Source organism: Rattus norvegicus, chromosome 16, assembly GCF_036323735.1.
Source record: "Rattus norvegicus strain BN/NHsdMcwi chromosome 16, GRCr8, whole genome shotgun sequence".
NCBI classification, from domain to species: Eukaryota; Metazoa; Chordata; class Mammalia; order Rodentia; family Muridae; genus Rattus; species Rattus norvegicus.
The window spans coordinates 73,989,939-74,009,095 of record NC_086034.1 but is presented as its reverse complement, the minus strand read 5'-3'; the positions used below and the strand labels follow the sequence as shown (position 1 = coordinate 74,009,095).

Genomic DNA, 19,157 nt, shown 5'->3' with positions numbered 1-19,157 from the left:
CTAGCTTTTTGTTTGCTTGTTTGTTTTAGTTCTTTCTATAATCTAGTTACTAATCTTCAGTTAGACATGTAGCTGTTAAATAGTTCCCATTCTGGAGGGTTCCTCTTCACACCAATGGCAGTGTCCCTTGTCGTTCCTGAAGTACCATTCATTAGCTGTTGATTTTAATGTTTGCATTACGGGGTCCTGTACAGAAAGTTCTTCCCCATGCCGATGGGTTTAGACACACTTCCCCGCTGTGAGATTCAGGGTATCAGTCTTAAGTCAAAGTCTTAAAACCATTTGGAGTTGAGTTTTCTGCAGGGTGAGATATGAGGATTTAGTTTCACTCTTCTACGTGTAGCTGTCCAATGTGACCAGCAACATTTGTTAGAGATGCTGTCCTTTCTGCAAAGTGTACTTTTGGCCTCTTTGTCAAACATCAGGTAGCTTAACAGTGTATGCCTATGTCAGGGTCCTCATTGGATAAGCATAACAGGTATCTGTAGAAGGATTTCACCCAAACAATAAAGATTGTCCTTTCTTCTCAGTGTCCCATAGAACTTTCTCCAGAAGAATCACATAGTAGAACACATAGCAAGTTTCATCAAATGTAGAAAAATGGAGATGACATCCTTCGTTCTATCCTATCACAAAGGACTAAAACTGGATACCATCAACATCAGAAACTAGAGAAAGCACACACTATACAATGGACTCATGAAAAATTGAATCAAGAAATCAAGAAGGAAGCATAAAATTCCTAAAGCAAATTAAAATGAAAACAAAGCATTCTAAAATCCTTGGAGCATGCTTTAGGCAGCCCTAAGAGGTGAGAGTGTAGCACCAAGTGCTTACATTGAAAAATTGGAGAGGTCTTTAAAAACTCAATGATGTACCTCGAGGCCTTGGAAATATAATAACAAGCAATATACCCAAACCAGATGAAAAAGATCATCAAAATGAACTAGAGATGAAAAAATAAAGAATTGGTAAAATGAAGAATTTGGTCTTTGAAAAGATTAATGGGAGTGACAAACCTTTAGCTATTTAACCAAATAATAAAATTAAAGACAAAATGGTAACTATTATGACACTGAAAAAATAAGAATGAGCTTTAAAAATCTGAATTATAAGTGCCTTGCTAACCAATTATACCACTGGAGCTTCAATACCAAACTGGAAATCTAAAAAAAATGTAAGTAAAAATATATATATATGCCTACAAAAGCTAATTTAATATATACTTCCATAATGTTCAATGAGATTGAAACAGTAGTTAAAAATCTAAAAACACCACCAACAACAACATAAAAAACCTGGGACTGGGGTCCAGATGGAATCAGTGCAAAATTATTCCAGACCTTCAAAGAAGAACTAGTGCCAATACTCTTCAAATTATTACATAAAATAGTTGTATCTAGGTTCATGTCAAGCTGACAAAAACTGACTAAGGAAGACTGGGAGAGTGTGCCCTTGAAGAGAGAACCCTGCGGCTTTATCTTCCTCTCTCCTACTTCCCAGATAGGAGGCAAGTGCCGTGGCTTAGCAGATCCCAAAGTAACAGGGCTGAGGAGTCATACAGGGAAAACTCCAAGTGTATCAGTTAACACATTCTTTTAATTGGCAAATATCAAGTGTTTATGTTAATAACAGATTGCTAACTAACACATAAGTGTGGGCTCCTCCTTAAAGTATTGCCCAGTGGGACAGGAGAAGAACTGAGGGTGAGGCTGAGAAGCTTGGGATAGGGAAGAATTGTGTCTCTTGATAACCATCCTAAAGCTTCAAAGAAGAGCGAAAAGGCAGATGAGCCGTGAGCTAAAGTCACCCCATTGCGACAAATGTGACTTATCAGCTTTTAATCAGCATTCTGCCACTGATTTATTTATACTATATATTATATATTTATACTTATACTCGCTGTTTTGGGCTTTTGACACATGGAGGTCAAATGTAACATAGAGCCACCTGTGTGATATCATTTGATTACATCTGTGGGATGAGATGCAGAGTCAGATGTAGCAAAAACTCCATCCACTCCCACCTTCTACGGGCCTCAGACAAAATGCCCGCCTGAGCAGCATGACAAGAAATTTCCTGGTGATGCTAATTTCAGAATTTAGGAAAAGACCCTTTTACCTATCACGCTATATGCTACAAACTTTTACACTGAATGTTAACTAGATCTATACCTACGCTAAGAAAGTGCACTGTGCACACTATCAAACTAGAACTGATAATTTCCAAGCAATATATTTGTGAAGAAAATGCTTAGCAGTTGCTGTACGGTTTATAGAAATACAAACGTGGACAAGGGTTGGAAGGTTATATATGAGGTTAATATCACTGGCTTCCTAACGGAACAAAGGGAGAAAGGAGGGAATGGATCAAAATTCTACACTGCAGGGAAGAAAACACAGCTGTGGGCTTGCAAAACCTTTTGAGCATTGACACGAATGTAAAGAATGTTATTCAAGAAAGAGCCTAGGACAGGGGACAGGAGGGGTGCTGGAGCAGAGGAGGGAGGGGCTGGAGCAGAGGAGGGAGGGGCTGGAGCAGAGGAGGGAGGGGCTGGAGCAGTGAGGGGAGGGGAGGGGCTGGACTGGAACAGAGTGGGGAGGGGGCTGGTGCTGGACCAGTGAGGGGAGGGGAGAGGTCTGGTGCTGGAGCAGTAAGGGACAGGCACACTGTGAAGGGGGATCTTACATCTGTACCCGTGAGCTTTCTGCTTCACTCTTGTGAAGTCCATGACCGCACAAGATGTGAGCTCAGTGCTTTTGATAACTCAGGTTTTCTTTCTCTCTTAGTGAAAGCAGTGGCCTATGCAAGGTTTGCCTATGCTTGCAATTTAAGTCACACTTCAGAATTTTCAATATCTACCTACCTTCGGAGGCTGAGATATTTATCTGGCCTGTTCTCCGTTTTTTTAAGGCACGTGTAGTTAAGTTCTAAGTGAGGAGCTTGAAATCCCATCAATGTGCAGAACTATGTACACAGGTGCGAACTCGCACATGGACAAGTAACAGCTATACTTTCCGTTAGAACATGCATGGGTATGCTTTAAGGCAGTGGTTCTCAACCTGTGGGCCGCGACCCCTTTGGTCATGGGCCTCTGATTCACTTACATTATGATTCGTAACAGTAGCAAAATTAAGGTTAGGAAGTAGCAACAAAATAAACTGTGTTAAAAAGAGTCACAGCATTAGGAAGGTTCAAGAGCCACTGCTTTTAAGGCCTTTGGTAAGCTTCATTTATCAGACATGTCTGAAAACATCATTAATGCAGATTATTAGGTTTAAAATCTCACAAGAAAGATGTAAAATCTCAGTTCTTCGTGAGTCTTAGAGAAGACAGAGGACGCTAAGTAAATGGCGTGCTGGTGCCCAGCTTAGGAAGAGAAAGTGGGAAGAGCTGTGTGACTTACTGTTTTTCAAGTTGGAGTGTGTATGCTTTGCCCTCAATTCTGATCACATAAGTGACCTGCAGCAAATGAGAGAGAGAGAGAGAGAGAGAGAGAGAGAGAGAGAGAGAGAGAGAATTAGAAATGTCAACTCCTTAAAGGTAACAAGCTATGATTGTTGTAAATGCACCTTTTATATAACCAGACATTAGAGCCTACATGTCCCCAAACAGAAATGACCCCACAACAGTCTCTACTATTTCTCCTGTGTCTTACACATATGTAACCTTTCCAATTCATGCTGTATGATCCCCACATCCATCCATCCTCACTTAATAAGTAAAATAACACACATGTGCACACACATACATACATGTACATACACATACATACACACATAATATACATACATACGTACATACATATACACATATGTAAGATGATGTCACCATGCAGGTATAGGCAGGTACAAGATAGAAAGAGGCCTGCCATTGGACGAGAAGGAAGGATGGGGGGACGTTTAGAGAGGAGGAGGAGACTGGAGGAGGCAGGAGAAGCCACAGGAAGAACATGGAGGCTGATGTTAAGATTCCTCTCTGTACATTTATCAATTGGATCAGAGGTTATTGTGTTCTTTCATGTGTAGATTTAAGTTTAAGAGACACATGTGTATATTTAAGTTTAGGCTGCCACAGAATTGGGATGTGTGTGTCTGGCATGGTGGCAGCCTGCCTTGGGAACTAGATGGGTAGAGAGATTGCTGCCAGGCTCAGAGAGAAGCCATCGGCAGTGTGATATGGGATGGAGCAGAGCAGGTGAGAGGCTTTGCTGACTGAGATGAAGGTACCTACCAGATATCTTGGGGCACAATAGTGCCAGATCTAGTGTGGGATAAAAGACGGCATTTTTTTTATATAATTTTACAGCAACACACACATATGCACACATATGCACATACACATATACACATACATGTACACACACACGTGCAACACACATACACACACATACACATACACATACACACACACACACACACACACACACACACACACACACACACACAAACCCTATAAGCTGTGTTTTTCTCACCTAATACTGGCATCACCTTCACTGCTACCTGGGAACTTGTTACTGTTATCATTAAACCCAAAGGGGAAATCAATCAAATATAAACGTCTTCTACCAAATAACATTGGGACCAAAAACACTGAAAAGGTATATGAAATAAATCCACATTACAGATAGTAGCAGTCATTATTTGCAAGATCAATACATGCAATCAACTATACTATGTATGATCCGTTCCTATAAATCAACAGATAAACAACTGGAAAACACATTTTATGATGCCAGTTTCTATAGACTGAGAAAAGATGCAGATACATTGTAACGGAAACTTACAAGACAGGTACAAATAAGGCACGTGCATGGTACAAACTGGTTAGAATGAAAAATATATAGACATTTTTAAAAGAAAATCAATTTAAAAACGTAAAGGGCGTTGTGGTGGGGGCTGCAAGGGAGCTACGAAAGGAATGGAGTTGGATATGGTTAAGATATACCACATACATGTAAGAAATTTTTCAGAGACTAAATAAAAATATAATTTAAAATATTCAACCCTGTAGGTTGAATATTATCTATTGTCAAATCCCAAGAGGCTGGTTATAAAACTAGGCAGGCTAACACCCAAGTTATATACTGAATTAAAATGTCCAAGAAGAGCAAAAGCAGGAAGATTATTTAAGGACGGTGTGCTAACTCTGTCAAAAACAATGGTGAGACTTGGGAAGAACTGAAAACATTCTGAACCACTTTACTGAAGTTGTTCAACTGCTTCCTTGGTCTTATGGAAATGGCTCTGAGAAAATTCCAGGCTATCTGCTGGTCAGAAGTTTTTACACATATGAGGTAATGCTGTGGAAGTAGATAGAAATACAATACTGCGATATAGAGTCATAAAAAAATCTATGTGACTAAAATATTCAGTTGGTTAAAATTGGTATCTCAAACTTATGCAGACGGACCCTTACTTTGTACACATCTCTTTGCATTCTTTAGAATGGCTTTATAATTTTATGCTTTAGTGTTTTGCTTTCCAAAGGATTTAAAACATGTGCGTTTATAGGCTTGGAGGCTTTTGTGGTACCAGTTTAAAAATCATGATACACAGTAAATTTTAGTATAGTCTCACGTGTAAGAATATATACTTAATAGCCGTGTTGTCTCTGTGCCCAGTAAGCCGTGCACGACAGCGTGGAGACCAGAAGCTAAATCGTTTGAGTCTTACATAAAACAGGTGGGCAATGTTCATACACCTCTTGGGAAGTCAAGAAAACGGAGACATTTGCCCTGCCTCAGATCAACCAACAGTCTTTAGCGCACTAAATTAGGCAAAAACAGAATTTCAAAAGGCCTATGTAGGAATTCGTTGATGTCAGCCAGAAGCAGAGTACAAATAAAACACCCATCATTTTCCAAAAATCCGGTTTCTTAATTACTTGTGTTTCTGATTCCTTGGCATCCTTGATGTTGGTCTCGATTTTCTCTGGCACTGTGATCTGTATAAGTGGTGTTTCTATGTCTGCAGAGAGAGAGACACAGTCGGTACACCTGTAGTGTACAGCCTGAGTACCCTGTCTTGGGGAGGCTCGCCTCTAGCCAAGCAGAGAGCACGAACACGTGGGACATGCGGGGCCTCTGGCTTTCTCCCTCCCCCAAACCCACCCCTCTCCTCTCACTTTGCAGACATTCTCCTGATTATGGAAAGTCAGCACAGGAGGGTCAATGGTCTTTGGGCTGAGTTCTTCCACCCCCAGGGAGAGATGGGCCCCTGAACCCCTAGACCCTGGAATGGGCGGGGCTCCGATGCACCTTTTCTAGCCTGTTCTGAACTTCCAGGAGTAAAGACTATGGGACCAGCATGGCAGATGGCCTGTTGACAGGTGGTCCCCTGCCCAGCAGTGACCTCGCTTACCCTTGCCTACGGCGATCAATTGGCCTAGGCATGAGAGGACCAGGAATAACGGCAGCATGGTGTGGCTGCTGGCTTTGCCACAATGATGACAGTTGGTACAACGGCAGCAGCTCGTGGCCCCTGCGCCTGAGCTCTTGGGAAGCAGGCAAGGCAGAATAGTGCAGGGGCAGGAAGCCCCACAGTGTGGGTGCCTCAGCAGCTTCGTGACCGGAGCCCAGAGGACTCAGCATTTTCCCTGTAGAAGTCAGAGGATGCTTGGAGCTACCCCCACATGAACGCAGGACTCTGAAAGAGCCTTCAGCCCTCCTAGTCCATGAGCCCTGTCTCCAGCCATCCCAGTAGGAGTCCTTTCTGCAGGTGCGACGGCCTGTATGCCTTTATGTGCAATATTTACATGTAAAATAAAATGAATCCCTTTCCCATTTTGTAAAAGAAAACAGAAACTAAACAACACAATTTTAAATATTTCATTAATGTTTTTGTCAGGAAATATCTGTAGTAGCTAATGAGTAACAACAAGAAAAATTAAACCTCTTTGGTTTACTGAAGAATTTGCTCTAGTTCGGGTTATATATTTATTTTAGTATTTCGGTATTTCATAAAGCCAGGTGTTTTTCATATACTGGAAAAAGTCATCTAATAAAGCAGCAAATTCTAAGGGCTTTTTACTTGTGTGGCCACTAAAATGCACGACTTCCTAACTGGAACCTTAAGACATTTTTAAATTTTTAAATGGGTCACAAAAGTTATGGTGTTAGTCATTATATTATGTTCTGTGGCAGTTAGTATGTGGCCAAAATCAGAAACACATGCTTATTGAGTTATTATTTTTTTCACCTGATTAATGTAGATATTCAAACAATTCAAATTTAACTCCACCTTTGAGCTTTTGAAGGCCGGCAACAGATGCTGTACATATAAATTATAAACGAATCAGTAGTAAGATACTCAGGTTCCTGGGTGATTGTTTTAAGATTAGCTTCCCCCACTCCACATAGCTCAACAGAAAGGATGTTGTATTTATGGTGAGGGATAACTGAATTAGTGAGTGACTTCTTCCAAGGGTTGGCCCTACATTTGTGTCTCAAGAAACAATCTGTTATCATCTGAACAAGAGATCAGTCAAGACTGGTCCACTAAGGAGAACTCAGCAGACGTCAGGCCACAGATGCCAACCCAGGAGGAGAAAAGAAAATGGTGAAAGATACTTTCTTTTGTCTTTGAAAAGAAAAATTTCTGCAGAAAAAAAAATCTTCCATTTGTCCTTCTAACTCCCTTTTTAATAAAACTTTTTATATTTATTAAATATGCACTCAGGAACTTTATGGCAGACTCGAGATAAAGAGAAATCCCATTCCTTAATAGCCACGCAGATGTAATCAATTTTATAGGCAGTTACCACATTTATTAGAGGGCAAATAAAATTCCACGTTCCTTAGACATGCACAAAGGTGTACTGGAACCCAGATATCAAGGCTACCTCGCTGAGAAGACAGGGCTGAAAGACCTGGTGATAATTTCCTGCCTGGGATGTCTCCTCCAGCCCTTAGTGTTTCTTCACAGCAAAGACGTTCAGAATCCTTTCTGGGTTTGGTGTGATTGGTGGGTCTGCAGATGACCTATTGATGGGTTAAAACAAAGGAGTGTGGGATTTAAGAAGTAAGTCATTACGTGCAGTCAGGTGTAATAAAAATGAGTGGGCTCTTTAGAATGTGAAGGAATGCTTATAAAACGCAACTTGGAGAGTTTCAATGAGACAGGCTAACAAATACATTTTTAAAAGTGTTATGGGTAAATATAACCCAAGGCTAGCTAAGCAAGAGTATAGCAAAATGTTCACTATGTATCAGAAATTAATTATGAGTCAGTGTGGTTGAATGTCACATTAACATTGTGCTGTATACTGTGTTTCTCATATCTTTTTTTTTTTTTTTTGGTTCTTTTTTTCGGAGCTGGGAACCGAACCCAGGGCCTTGCGCTTCCTAGGCAAGCGCTCTACCACTGAGCTAAATCCCCAGCCCCCTGTTTCTCATATCTTAATCTATTAAAGTGTGCATTACAATTCTTTTGTTGCTCTTCTGGATGCTTTTAAAAAAAAATAATTACTTTGGAGGGAGTTATGGAGTCCAGGTTAATTCTGAAAAATATTTAAAGTATTTACAGATTTCCTGGAGGCATAAAATTTTGTGATGGCTCTGCAGTTAAGAGTACTTACTGCTCTTGCAAAGGACCTGAGTGTTTGTTCCCAGCACCACATCACAGCTCACAACAATCTGTAGCTCCAATCCCAGGGCATCTGATGCCCTCTTGACCTTCTTATACATACATGGTGCACATTAACTCATAAAGGTGCACACATACACATAAGAATAATAAATACAAGTTTTAAGGCTTTCCAGGAGAGCCCAAGTGCCTTCTTTTGCTTCATTTCTTCTTCTGATAAAACACATATGCACAGCTGATGTGTGTGTGTGTGTGTGAAAAATGATTTTATGCAATAGAATCATAAATGTACTTTCATATCACTATAATCACATCAAGAAAACTATACAAGGAGAATAAAGCTTTTTGATAATTCAATTTATAGACACACCCGCAATTTTGCCTCCTTAAGCTTATCACCTAATCACTTCCCCATATCTAGAATGTTTAATATGTTAGTGAATTTATCAACACAGTCATACGGTAAGTCGGGTCATGATAAATAACATTAATCATATGTCTGAAGTTACTATATTCCTGTGCTTAAATTTGGACATCAGAACTTATTTTTGAAAGGGATGAATAACCCCTTAGTACCCGGATTATAAAGTACAGCCATAAACAATGAGAGAGATGGAAAGGACAGGGCACCTTGGGGCGTTCTTCTGATTTGGGTATGATCTGCTAGGCAAGTATTCCTTTATTTCTATTATTGTTTTCATTTTTTGATTCTCTTTTATCAAAATGTAGTATCATGAGAAAGAGTTTTTCCCAGTTTGAGTAACCATTTATCTCTTGCAAAACATTTTGGGTCATTTCTAGGTTTGGGCTGGTAAATATTACAAATGCATGTGGGAATGCTGGTCCCCTTAAACTCATAAGGAGGGACACTATTAGGAGGCATGGCCTTGTTGGAGGGAGTGTGTCACTGCAGGGTAGGCTTTGAGGTTTCAGAAACTCAGGCCAGAAAGAGCAGCTCACCATCTTTCCCTTCTGCCTGAGGATCCAGATGTAGAACTCTCAACTACCTCTCCAACTCCATGTCCACCTGCAGGCCGCCATGCTTCCTGCTATGGTGATAATGGGCTAAACTGCTGAATGACCCTGGAGGCAGCGTGTTCATTTAGGAGAGTTCTGTGTTGTGTACTTCAATTCAGGCAGTGTCTACATTCTGTGAGTTAGAGAACAGCAAGAAGAAAGCCGAAGCTGTGAAGATACCGGAGTTGAACTTCAGATGCTATTCTGCATGAGTGTTTCTGGTTTTGTTAGGTGAATCATTTGATGTGGAAATAGATGATATCTGGATTACTGTGCAGCTGATGCCCATGGTGACGAGCCCTGGGAGATCTAATTAAATTAAAGGTGTGTTAAAGTCAGGTGTTGCTGGGAAGGTCGGGTCTGGATAGTGAAAAGACAGCTGGGGATGCTTGTCTGAGCTAAAAAGCAGACACTTATGACCACAGAGAGAACAAGAGTGGGAAAATGAGAAAATGACATTACCTAGGAGAAATAGATGGAAAGGAAAAATCCAAAGTGAAACTAAACTGTAATGTAGGTTTGGTACCAATCCTACAACAGATACAGGGCTTATATCCAAAATATACAAAGAACTCAAGAAGTTAGACCGCAGGGAGACAAATAACCCTGTTAAAAAATGGAGTTCAGGGCTGGGGATTTAGCTCAGTGGTAGAGCGCTTACCTAGGAAGCGCAAGGCCCTGGGTTCGGTCCCCAGCTCCGAAAAAAAAAAAAAAAAAAAAAAAAGAACCAAAAAAAAAAAGATGGAGTTCAGAGCTAAACAAAGAATTCACAGCTGAGGAATGCTGAATGGCTGAGAAACACCTAAATAATGTTCTACATCTTTAGTCATATGGGAAATGCAAATCAAAACAACCCTGAGATTTCACCTCACACCAATGAGAATGGCTAAGATCAAAAACTCAGGTGACAGCAGATGCTGGAGAGGATGTGGAGAAAGAGGAACACTCCTCCATTGTTGGTGGGACTGCAGACTGGTACAACCATTCTGGAAATCAGTCTGGAGGTTCCTCAGAAAATTGGACATTGAACTACCTGAGGACCCAGCTATACCTCTCTTGGGCATATACCCAAAAGATGCCCCAACATATAAAAAAGACATGTGCTCCACTATGTTTGTTCATCGCAGCCTTATTTATAATACCCAGAAGCTGGAAAGAACCCAGATGCCCTTCAACAGAGGAATGGATACAGAAAATGTGGTACATCTACACAATGGAATATTACTCAGCTATCAAAAACAATGACTTTATGAAATTCATAGGGAAATGGAGGGAACTGGAAAATATCATCCTGTGTGAGGTAACCCAATCCCAGAAAAACACACATGGTATGCACTCATTGATAAGTGGCTATTAGCCCAAGTGCTTTAATTACCCTAGATGCACAGAACACATGAAACTTAAGACGGATGATCAAAATACGAATGCTTCACTCCTTCTTTAAAAGGGGAACAAGAATACCCTTGGCAGGGAATAGGGAGCAAAGATTAAAACAGAGGCAGAAGGAACACCCATTCAGAGCCTGCCCCACATGTGGCCCATACATATACAGCCACCCAATTAGACAAGATGGATGAAGCAAAGAAGTGCAGGCCGACAGGAACCGGATGTAGATCTCTCCTGAGAGACACAGCCAGAATACAGCAAATACAGAGGCGAATGCCAGCAGCAAACCACTGAACTGAGAATAGGACCCCCGTTGAAGGAATCAGAGAAAGGACTGGAAGAGCTTGAAGGGGCTTGAGACCCCATAAGAACAACAATGACAAGCAACCAGAGCTTCCAGGGACTAAGCCACTTCCTAAAGACTATTCATGGACTGACCCTGGATTCTGACCCCATAGGTAGCAATGAATATCCTAGTAAGATCACCAGTGGAAGGGGACGCCCTTGGTCCTGCTAAGACTGAACCCCCAGTGAACGTGATTGTTGAGGGGAGGGCAGTAATGGGGGGAGGGTGGGGAGGGGAACACCTATAGAGAAGGGGAGGGGTAGGGGTTGGGGGGGATGTTGGCCCGGAAACCGGGAAAGGGAATAAAAATCGAAATGTAAATAAGAAATACTCAAGTTAATAAAGAAAATAAAAAAAGAATACTCCAGGGGAGAAATAAAACTAAGCTTAGGATGACTAAAGAGTTGAGGCATCACAGTCGTGGTTAAGATGAGATGTTGTTCCAGAGGGGAGCCTTCCCTTCTAAAGAGTCAAGAAGAGATCCTGGAGCAGGAGGAAGTGTGTTAGTGCTAGCACTGGTAAACAAACAATGTCCCAATGTAAGCTCTGGGGAGCAGTTCCACAGCAGAAGGCTTCTTGGGAGGACTACCTGATCAAAGCTAAGAGGATACAGGATCGCTTCCAAATGACGTTTGGACCAGAAAAACAACGACGACGATGACGACGACGACGACGACGACGACGACGACGACAACAACAAACTGGAAACATTAGGAGCAACAGTGCTTGGCAAAAGTTTCAGGCCACAGAGAGCTAAGCCTGGAAGCGCCTCAGGAGACATTGGTCATCAGAGCACCGCGTCTTAGGTTGTTATTGGTCTTGGTTAAGGTTTCTTCTATGGCTGTGATGAAAGACTGTGAACAAAAGTGACTTGGGGAAGAAGGGTTAATATCACTTACACTTCCAGGTAACAGCCAATCACTGAGGGAAGTCAAGACAGGCACTCTAATAAGAAGGAATCCAGAAGCCATGGACAGTGGCTGTTTGCTGGCTTGCTCCCTGTGCCCTCACACATCAACCATCAGTCAAATAGACAGACAAATAAAGAAAGAAAGCAAGCAAGTACCACAGGCTTGCCCACAGGTCAATCTAGTGGGAGCATTGTCTCAACTGAGGTTCCCTCTTCCAAAAGGACTCTACAGTTTGTGTGAGTCAGCATGACACTATTATCTTCCTGAATAATTGGGTGGATGCCACCCCTCAGAAGGCCACATGTCTTGCTCAAAACTGAGGCAGACACTAAAAATACTAGGGATTTAACGCGGCTTCATCTTTCCATCCTTCGCCCATTGAGCAGCAGTTTTCCTTGGAGCAAGATCCAAGCTGTGTGGTTTTCTCTCCATGTAAAAACCTTTGCTGGAGACTGAAAGAATCGCAGTGTCAGGGTTTGGGAAGAAAAGTGAGAAGACATGCAGATGAAGAGGCCACGGAAATTTTCTTCTAGGCCAAAAGAATGCAACTTTAGAAAGGAAAAAGTCTACCAGAGGCGCAGGTAGACCTGAAGGAAAGTCATAGATTGCAGAGGTTTCTAATTAGGGAGGCAAAGATATGAGAGGTGATATGTAGCCACCCAAAGGAAGGGACTCTTCTCCAAGGCCTGCAGAATGCAGCAAGAAAGGGAAGACCTTCCTAATCACAGTTCCACTGTGTCTTCATTGTGCCTCGTAGAGTAGTAGTTTGAACTGCACAGTCTACAAAAATATGGTCTTCGGTTTTTTCAAGAATGTTCTGCCAACAGTACCTGCAGCGACTGCTATGCACAAGGAACAAAGGCAAACCAAAGGCAAGGGAAGAAAAGGTGGAGTAGACTAGTATCTCAAGGAGAAAGGTACAACTCTCCTTTTTATCCATCTTGGTCATAAACAGAAAGAATGTTGCTGGAGAAATAAATATGTTGGTGACCAGCCAACGTCATCTTCCTCCCCATTATGGAAAGGATGTGTCTAAGATATTCTGAAGGTTATTATAAGTCAACGTTACATCCTGGATATGTTAGTTCTCATTTAGTAAATAAGGAGGGAGACCCAGTTTTCTTTAAGGGTTTGGTCTCTGGTTGGTCACTGACGACAAAATTATAGTGAAGGGATATGAACCAAAATTATACGTAGGCATTAAATTTCATGATGCCCATTATACTCTGATATTCTTAGAGTTTCAATAATATAGTTGAATGCACAATCAATATGGTGAAGATATGCATCACGTCTGAAATTCCCTCACTTTTAGAATCCATCCGAAGCTCCAGGACCAATGTGAGCAAGCAATCGCTGACTGGTCAGCACCATGCAGATAACTCTGCATGCTTTAAACACAGGTGTAGTCATAATGAGCACATTACCTTTTCGTTTCTTTACATAGCTCTTAGACTCACCCATGTTTTATGTAAGCATTCCATTGTATGGATAACCTACAGTCTGTTTATCCACTCATGTGTGAGTGGATATTTGTGTGTGTCATTTTTACTATTACAAACGAGGTTATAGTAACCTTCTGAGTGCCATCATTGTACTGCGATATGCTTTCTTTCCCATTAGGTAAATACTGAATGGTAGGAAAAAATGAATCATGAGGTCAACATACATTTAACTATCATGAGAAACCTCCAAATTGCTCTCCCAAATGATTACTATAGACATACATACTCCACAGTTGTCCTGAATTCTTGCTCTAACTGGCGACCCTTTGTTTTTAAAACTAATCATTATTTATTGTGTGTGTATGCACGTGCAAAAGTGTGCCACACCAGGAGGGGAGGGGTGTGATAGCCTCACACATGCAGATGAGAGGACAACCTGTGAGAGTTCACTCTCTTAGTCCTTCATGTAGATTTGCAGACATCAGGTTGGGCATTAAGGTCCTTTTCATGATAAGCTGTCTCACAGGCCTTTCAGTTTTGTTCTGGTTTGTTTTGTTACTTTAACAACGTTAAATGTTAAAATCGAATCCCATTGTCCTTCACTTTCATATTTGCATAGCAGTGATAGGAGGAGAGAAACCAATCCCCACAAGTTTTTTTTTCTGACCCTTACACAGATTCTGTGGCATGTGCGTGTACATATATCTACACACAATCTATAAACAAAATTAAATAGGGAAACGTTGATATGGCCTACAGTCAATGGCCGGCTGGGAAATATACAGCTGTCTCCATGGAGATGAATAAAACACAAGTGCATTTATAGATTTCAGTAGAAAATGGCTGATTGCAAGCCAACGGTTGATCTTTGTAGAGCTGGAAAGAGAGAAAATTCTTCCACAAGAGCCCAATCACCAGTGTCTTGGGGGCAAAGATAAGATTACAGTAAAATAATTAAGAATTGTTACGTTGTGTTATCTGTCATTTATCGCAGCAATTTAATTAAGACAGTTTAACTGACTTGTGCAAGTTTGGAAACATTCACGATCCATTCCAATGGGCTGATATGTAGTGCACCAATACACCAGTACCAAGGGACTTGGTAAACAGTAGAGTGGACCCACTCACCATGGCCTCAATTATATCGCATTTGATGAATGGTAATAACATAAGTCCTTGTCTTTGGAAGAGAGCTGTGCAGAAAATTAACCCTGGACTTTTTCCTTCCTCAGCTTAATGATAAATCTACTTTTGATGCTTTTTTTTTTAGTTTGTTTTTATTTGTATGGGTGTTTTGCCTGAATGTACGTCTGTTTACCGTGCATGCATGGTGCCCATTGAGGCTAGGAGAGGGCCTCAGATCACTGGAACTGGAGTTACAGACAGTTGTGAGCTGTCCTGTGGGTGCTGGTAATTGAATCTGGTCATCTGGAAGAGCAGCCAGTGTTCTCAGTTCAAGCCTCCTCTCCAGCCCCTTTTAAACAGATAGCTTGGCATAAGTTAGCATTTATGGAAGAAGGGAAGCACTGGTCAAACAGGTATGGGATTTGTTCTTCTGGGAATAAATGTCTGAGGTGAGAAGGTTAGAAGGAGACAGCGAAGAAGCAGGCCACCGTAGGCAATGAGAAAATGGGGACAGGAGAGCCTTGGCCCTCGGGAAGTGAGGGCGTCCTGGGGTCTCCTGACAGCTCTATGAGCATCAAGTCTTACTCTGCTCACTGCGGACCCACCATTTCTCCCAGACAAAGACAGAAGCAGGTAAGATAGAAACGGAACTGATGCACAGAGAAGACACCAGACATACACGCATTTGTTCAGCCACCGCTGATTTATTAGTTCATGGTTTAGAGTCCTCATTTATCTCTGCAGAAGTGGGAGAGAAGCTGTGGGTTGGTTTGGGGGTGGTTTTTTCCCCTTCCTCTTGCTCAAAATGCCAGTTTCCCGTGGTTAATCCAGACTATCTTCTTTTTGGGTGGCAACACTTGAGGTGGTTAGTGAAGGGTGCTGTGGGAGAAGCCAGATCACAGACAGTGAGGTCATGTTGCTCAGTTCCTTCTGCAACTAAACCTACTTCTAGCCCAAATGATTTTAAAGGCACAGGCCACTGAGGAGAGAAGATCAATAGCAGGTTAATTTTAGAAAACGAAACAATTACCTGGGGCCTCAATAGCAAATGCACCCAGTTGTGCATTACGATTGACTTCTGAAAACACTGCTCGTTCCCTCACAGGAGTTGAGTCAGTAAGACAATACCTTGGACTTTATACTCTCAGACACAAGCAACTTTAATTAAAGTATAGAGGAAAAACTGGTAATTCTGTGTGGTTTTTATTCTTTCACATTAGATTATATACACACACATGTCCATATACATACATGCACACACACGCATGTCCACATACACGTGTAGACATTCATATACAGAGCAGCTTTAATGTTCAGAGTGACTCACGTGCCAGGATAGCAGCGGTCGTCTTTGCATATGTGTCTTTGGAGTACCTTTTCTAGTCACAGACGGCTTCCATCCAATGCTAATGCTAATGTTTATCTGGGTTTGTTTAATGCTCATCTTTTGAAAATATGTCTTTTTCTAACTCCATTCCTGGCATTTTCATTGCCTTAACAGTGTGCTTCAGTGGTTAAAACTTCCAGGTTTGTACCCAAAGGACATGCATGGTACTCACTGAAAAGGGGATATTAGCCAAAAATACAGGATATCTAGGATACAACCCACAGACCGTAAGAAGTTTAATAAGAATAGTTCCTCTCTAAAAGAACTGCAGGGACAAAAATGGAGAAGAGACTAAAGGAAAGGGTCCAGTGACCGGACCAACTTGGTATCCATCTCATGGGGTTGGGGGCAAGGGGCACCAAGCCCTGACACTATTACTGATGCTATGGTGTGCTTATAGACAGGAGCCTAGCATGGCTGTTCTCTGAGAGGCCCAAGCAGCAGCTGACTGAGACAGATGCAAATACTTAGAGCCAATCATTGGATTGAAGTCAGGGACCCAAGGTTGAATTAAGGGTTTGATAGAAGACAGCAGTCTCAGTTAACCTAGACCTCAGGGAGCATCCAGAGAATGACCCACCAACCAGGATGCATACACAGGCTGGTCGGAGGCCCTGGCACATATACAGCAGAGGTCTGCCTAGTCTGGCCTCAGTGGAAGAAGACTGTGCCTAATCCTAGAGAGACCTGAGGCCCCAGGGAAGGGGATGTCTGGGCCGGGAGCGCCCTCTCGGAGGCAAGGGGGAGGAGGAATGGGATGAGGAACTGTGGGAGGGGGAACCAGGAAGAGGGGAGGACAACAGCTGGAATACAAATAAATAATTCTTTAAAGAAGAACTATAAAAAAAATTCCTGGTTCGTGCACAAAACCACAGAGTTTCTTTTGTAATTAATATATTTTGCATCTGCCTATTTACTTGTAACAAAGACACCACTCGTGGTTTATTCTAGACATTTCTTTCCCTACTTCTCATGTTTATATGCGGTGTGCATCTGGTGGAGATTTTGCAGCCTGTGTGACTCTGAAGTTATGATCTCTCTGTGTGCATGTGTGAGATAATGCTAAAATTTTTCTAGACAATTATCCGTCCAAAAACATGTCGAAGCAGTCACACCTTCTCTAAGGTGCCGATGCTGAGATATCGGGTTTTTTTTTTTTTTTTGGTTTTTTTTTTTTTAGTTATTTTATTTTATTTTTTTATTTATTTACATTCTAAATGTTGTCCTCCTTCTGGGTTCCCCCTCCCCTAGTTCCTCACCCCATCCCCCATTCCTTCTGCTTCTGAAAGGGTGCTCCCTCACCAGCATCCCCCTTCCCTGGGGCACCAAGTCTCTACAAGATTAGCAACATTCTCTCCTACTGAGGACAGACAAAGCCATCCTCTGCTACCTATGCGCTGGGATCACAGGCAGCTGATATGTGCTGGGGTCACAGGCAGCCCATGTGTGCCCTTTGTTGGTAGCTTAGTCTCTAGGAGCTCTGAGGGGTCCTGGTTAGTTGATACTCTTGTTCTTCCTATGGGGTTGCAATCCCCTTCAGATCCTTCAATCCTCCTCTAACTCTTGCACAGGAGTACCTGACCTCAGTCCAGTGGTTGGCTGTAAGTATCTGCATCTGTCTCAGTCAGCGGCTGATAGAGCCTCTCAGAGGACAGCCATGCCAGGCACTTGTCTGCAAACATATTTTGGCTTCAGCAACAGTGTCAGGTTTGGTCTCTGTGCATGGGATAAATGGGGTGGTCTCTGGGTGGTCTTTCCTTCAGTTTCTGCTCCATGTTTGTCCCTGCATTTCCTTTAGACAGGAACAATTTTGAGGATGGGTGGAAGCCCCATGCCTCAAATGGGGCCCTTGTCTTTCCACTGGTATCTTCAGGTTGCATCTCCCCACTGTTGGGCATTTTGGCTAAGATCATCCCCAGTGAGTCTTGGGCACCTCTCACATCGCAGGTCCCTGGGACTTTCTAGAGGTTCTGCCCCACCTATAACCCCACTGCTACATATTTCCATTCATTCTCCTGGTCCTGTGGGCTTCTATCTTGTCTCCTCCCATACCTGATCCTGCCCCCTTCCCTTCCCTGTTCTCTCTCTCACATCCTCCCTCCCTCCGCCTCCTGTAATTATTTTGTTTCCTATTCTAAGTGGGATTGAAGTATCCACACTTGGTCCTTCCCCCTTGTCAATCTTCACATGGTCTGTGAGTTGTATCATGGGTATTCTGTACCTTTTAGCTAATGTGCACCTATCAGTGAATACATACCATGCATGTCCTTTGGGGTCTGGGTTACCTCTTCCAAGATGGTATTTTTCATGTTCCATCATTTGCCTGCAAAATTCACGATGCCCTTGTCTTCAATAGCGGAGTAGTACTCCGTTGTGAAAATGAACCACATTTTCTGTACCCATTCTTCAGATGAGGGACATCTGGGTTGTTTCCAGCTTCTGGCTATTACAAATAAGGCTGTTTATGAACACAGTGGAGCACATACATGTCCTTGTGGTATGGTGGGGCATCTTTGGGTATATGCCCAGGAGTGGTATAGATGGGTCTTCAGGTAGAACTATTGCCAATTTTCTGAGTAACTGCCAGATTGATTTCCAGAGTGATTGTACCAATTTGTAATCCCACCAACAGTGGAAGAATGTTACTCTTTCTCCACATCCTCGCCAGCATGTGCTGTCCCTCGAGTTTTTGACCTTAGCCATTGTGATTGGTGTTAAGTTGAAATCTCAAGGTCATTTTGATGTGCATCTCCCTGATTATCTGTAGATGTTGAATATTTCTTTAAATTTAAATATTTAATATTTAATATTTAAATATTTCTTTAAATCAGTCTTGGCCATTCAAGAGTCCTCTGTTGAGAATTCACTATTTAGCTCTGTACTCCATTTTTAAAATTCAGTTATTTGGGTTTTGTTAGAGTCTAACTTCTTGAGTTCTTTGTATATTTTAGATAT

General features: G+C 42.0%; 2 protein-coding genes across 6 annotated transcripts in view; both read right to left on the bottom strand.

The window, feature by feature from the left end:
• The window catches only part of Adam3a (ADAM metallopeptidase domain 3A), a 50,014-nt gene extending 43,484 nt beyond the window's left edge, over positions 1 to 6,530 (bottom strand). Inside the window, 3 exon segments of one of the 2 annotated variants that reach the window (NM_020302.2) lie at positions 3,407 to 3,462; positions 5,887 to 5,969; positions 6,363 to 6,530. In NM_020302.2, coding sequence (NP_064698.1) covers positions 3,407 to 3,462; positions 5,887 to 5,969; positions 6,363 to 6,420 — 197 coding nt within the window. In that variant the 5' untranslated portion in view covers positions 6,421 to 6,530. 2 annotated transcript variants of the gene reach the window in all.
• A 1,211-nt stretch (positions 6,531 to 7,741) lies between these two features.
• The window catches only part of Adam5 (ADAM metallopeptidase domain 5), a 76,010-nt gene continuing 64,594 nt past the window's right edge, over positions 7,742 to 19,157 (bottom strand). For 3 of the 4 annotated variants that reach the window (XM_063275648.1, XM_006253322.5, NM_020303.1), the window contains one exon: positions 15,500 to 15,694. In XM_063275648.1, coding sequence (XP_063131718.1) covers positions 15,682 to 15,694 — 13 coding nt within the window. In that variant the 3' untranslated portion in view covers positions 15,500 to 15,681. Of the gene's footprint in view, positions 7,982 to 15,499; positions 15,695 to 19,157 lie in introns of those variants that run through there. The other variant, XM_006253321.5, reaches the window with a different exon arrangement.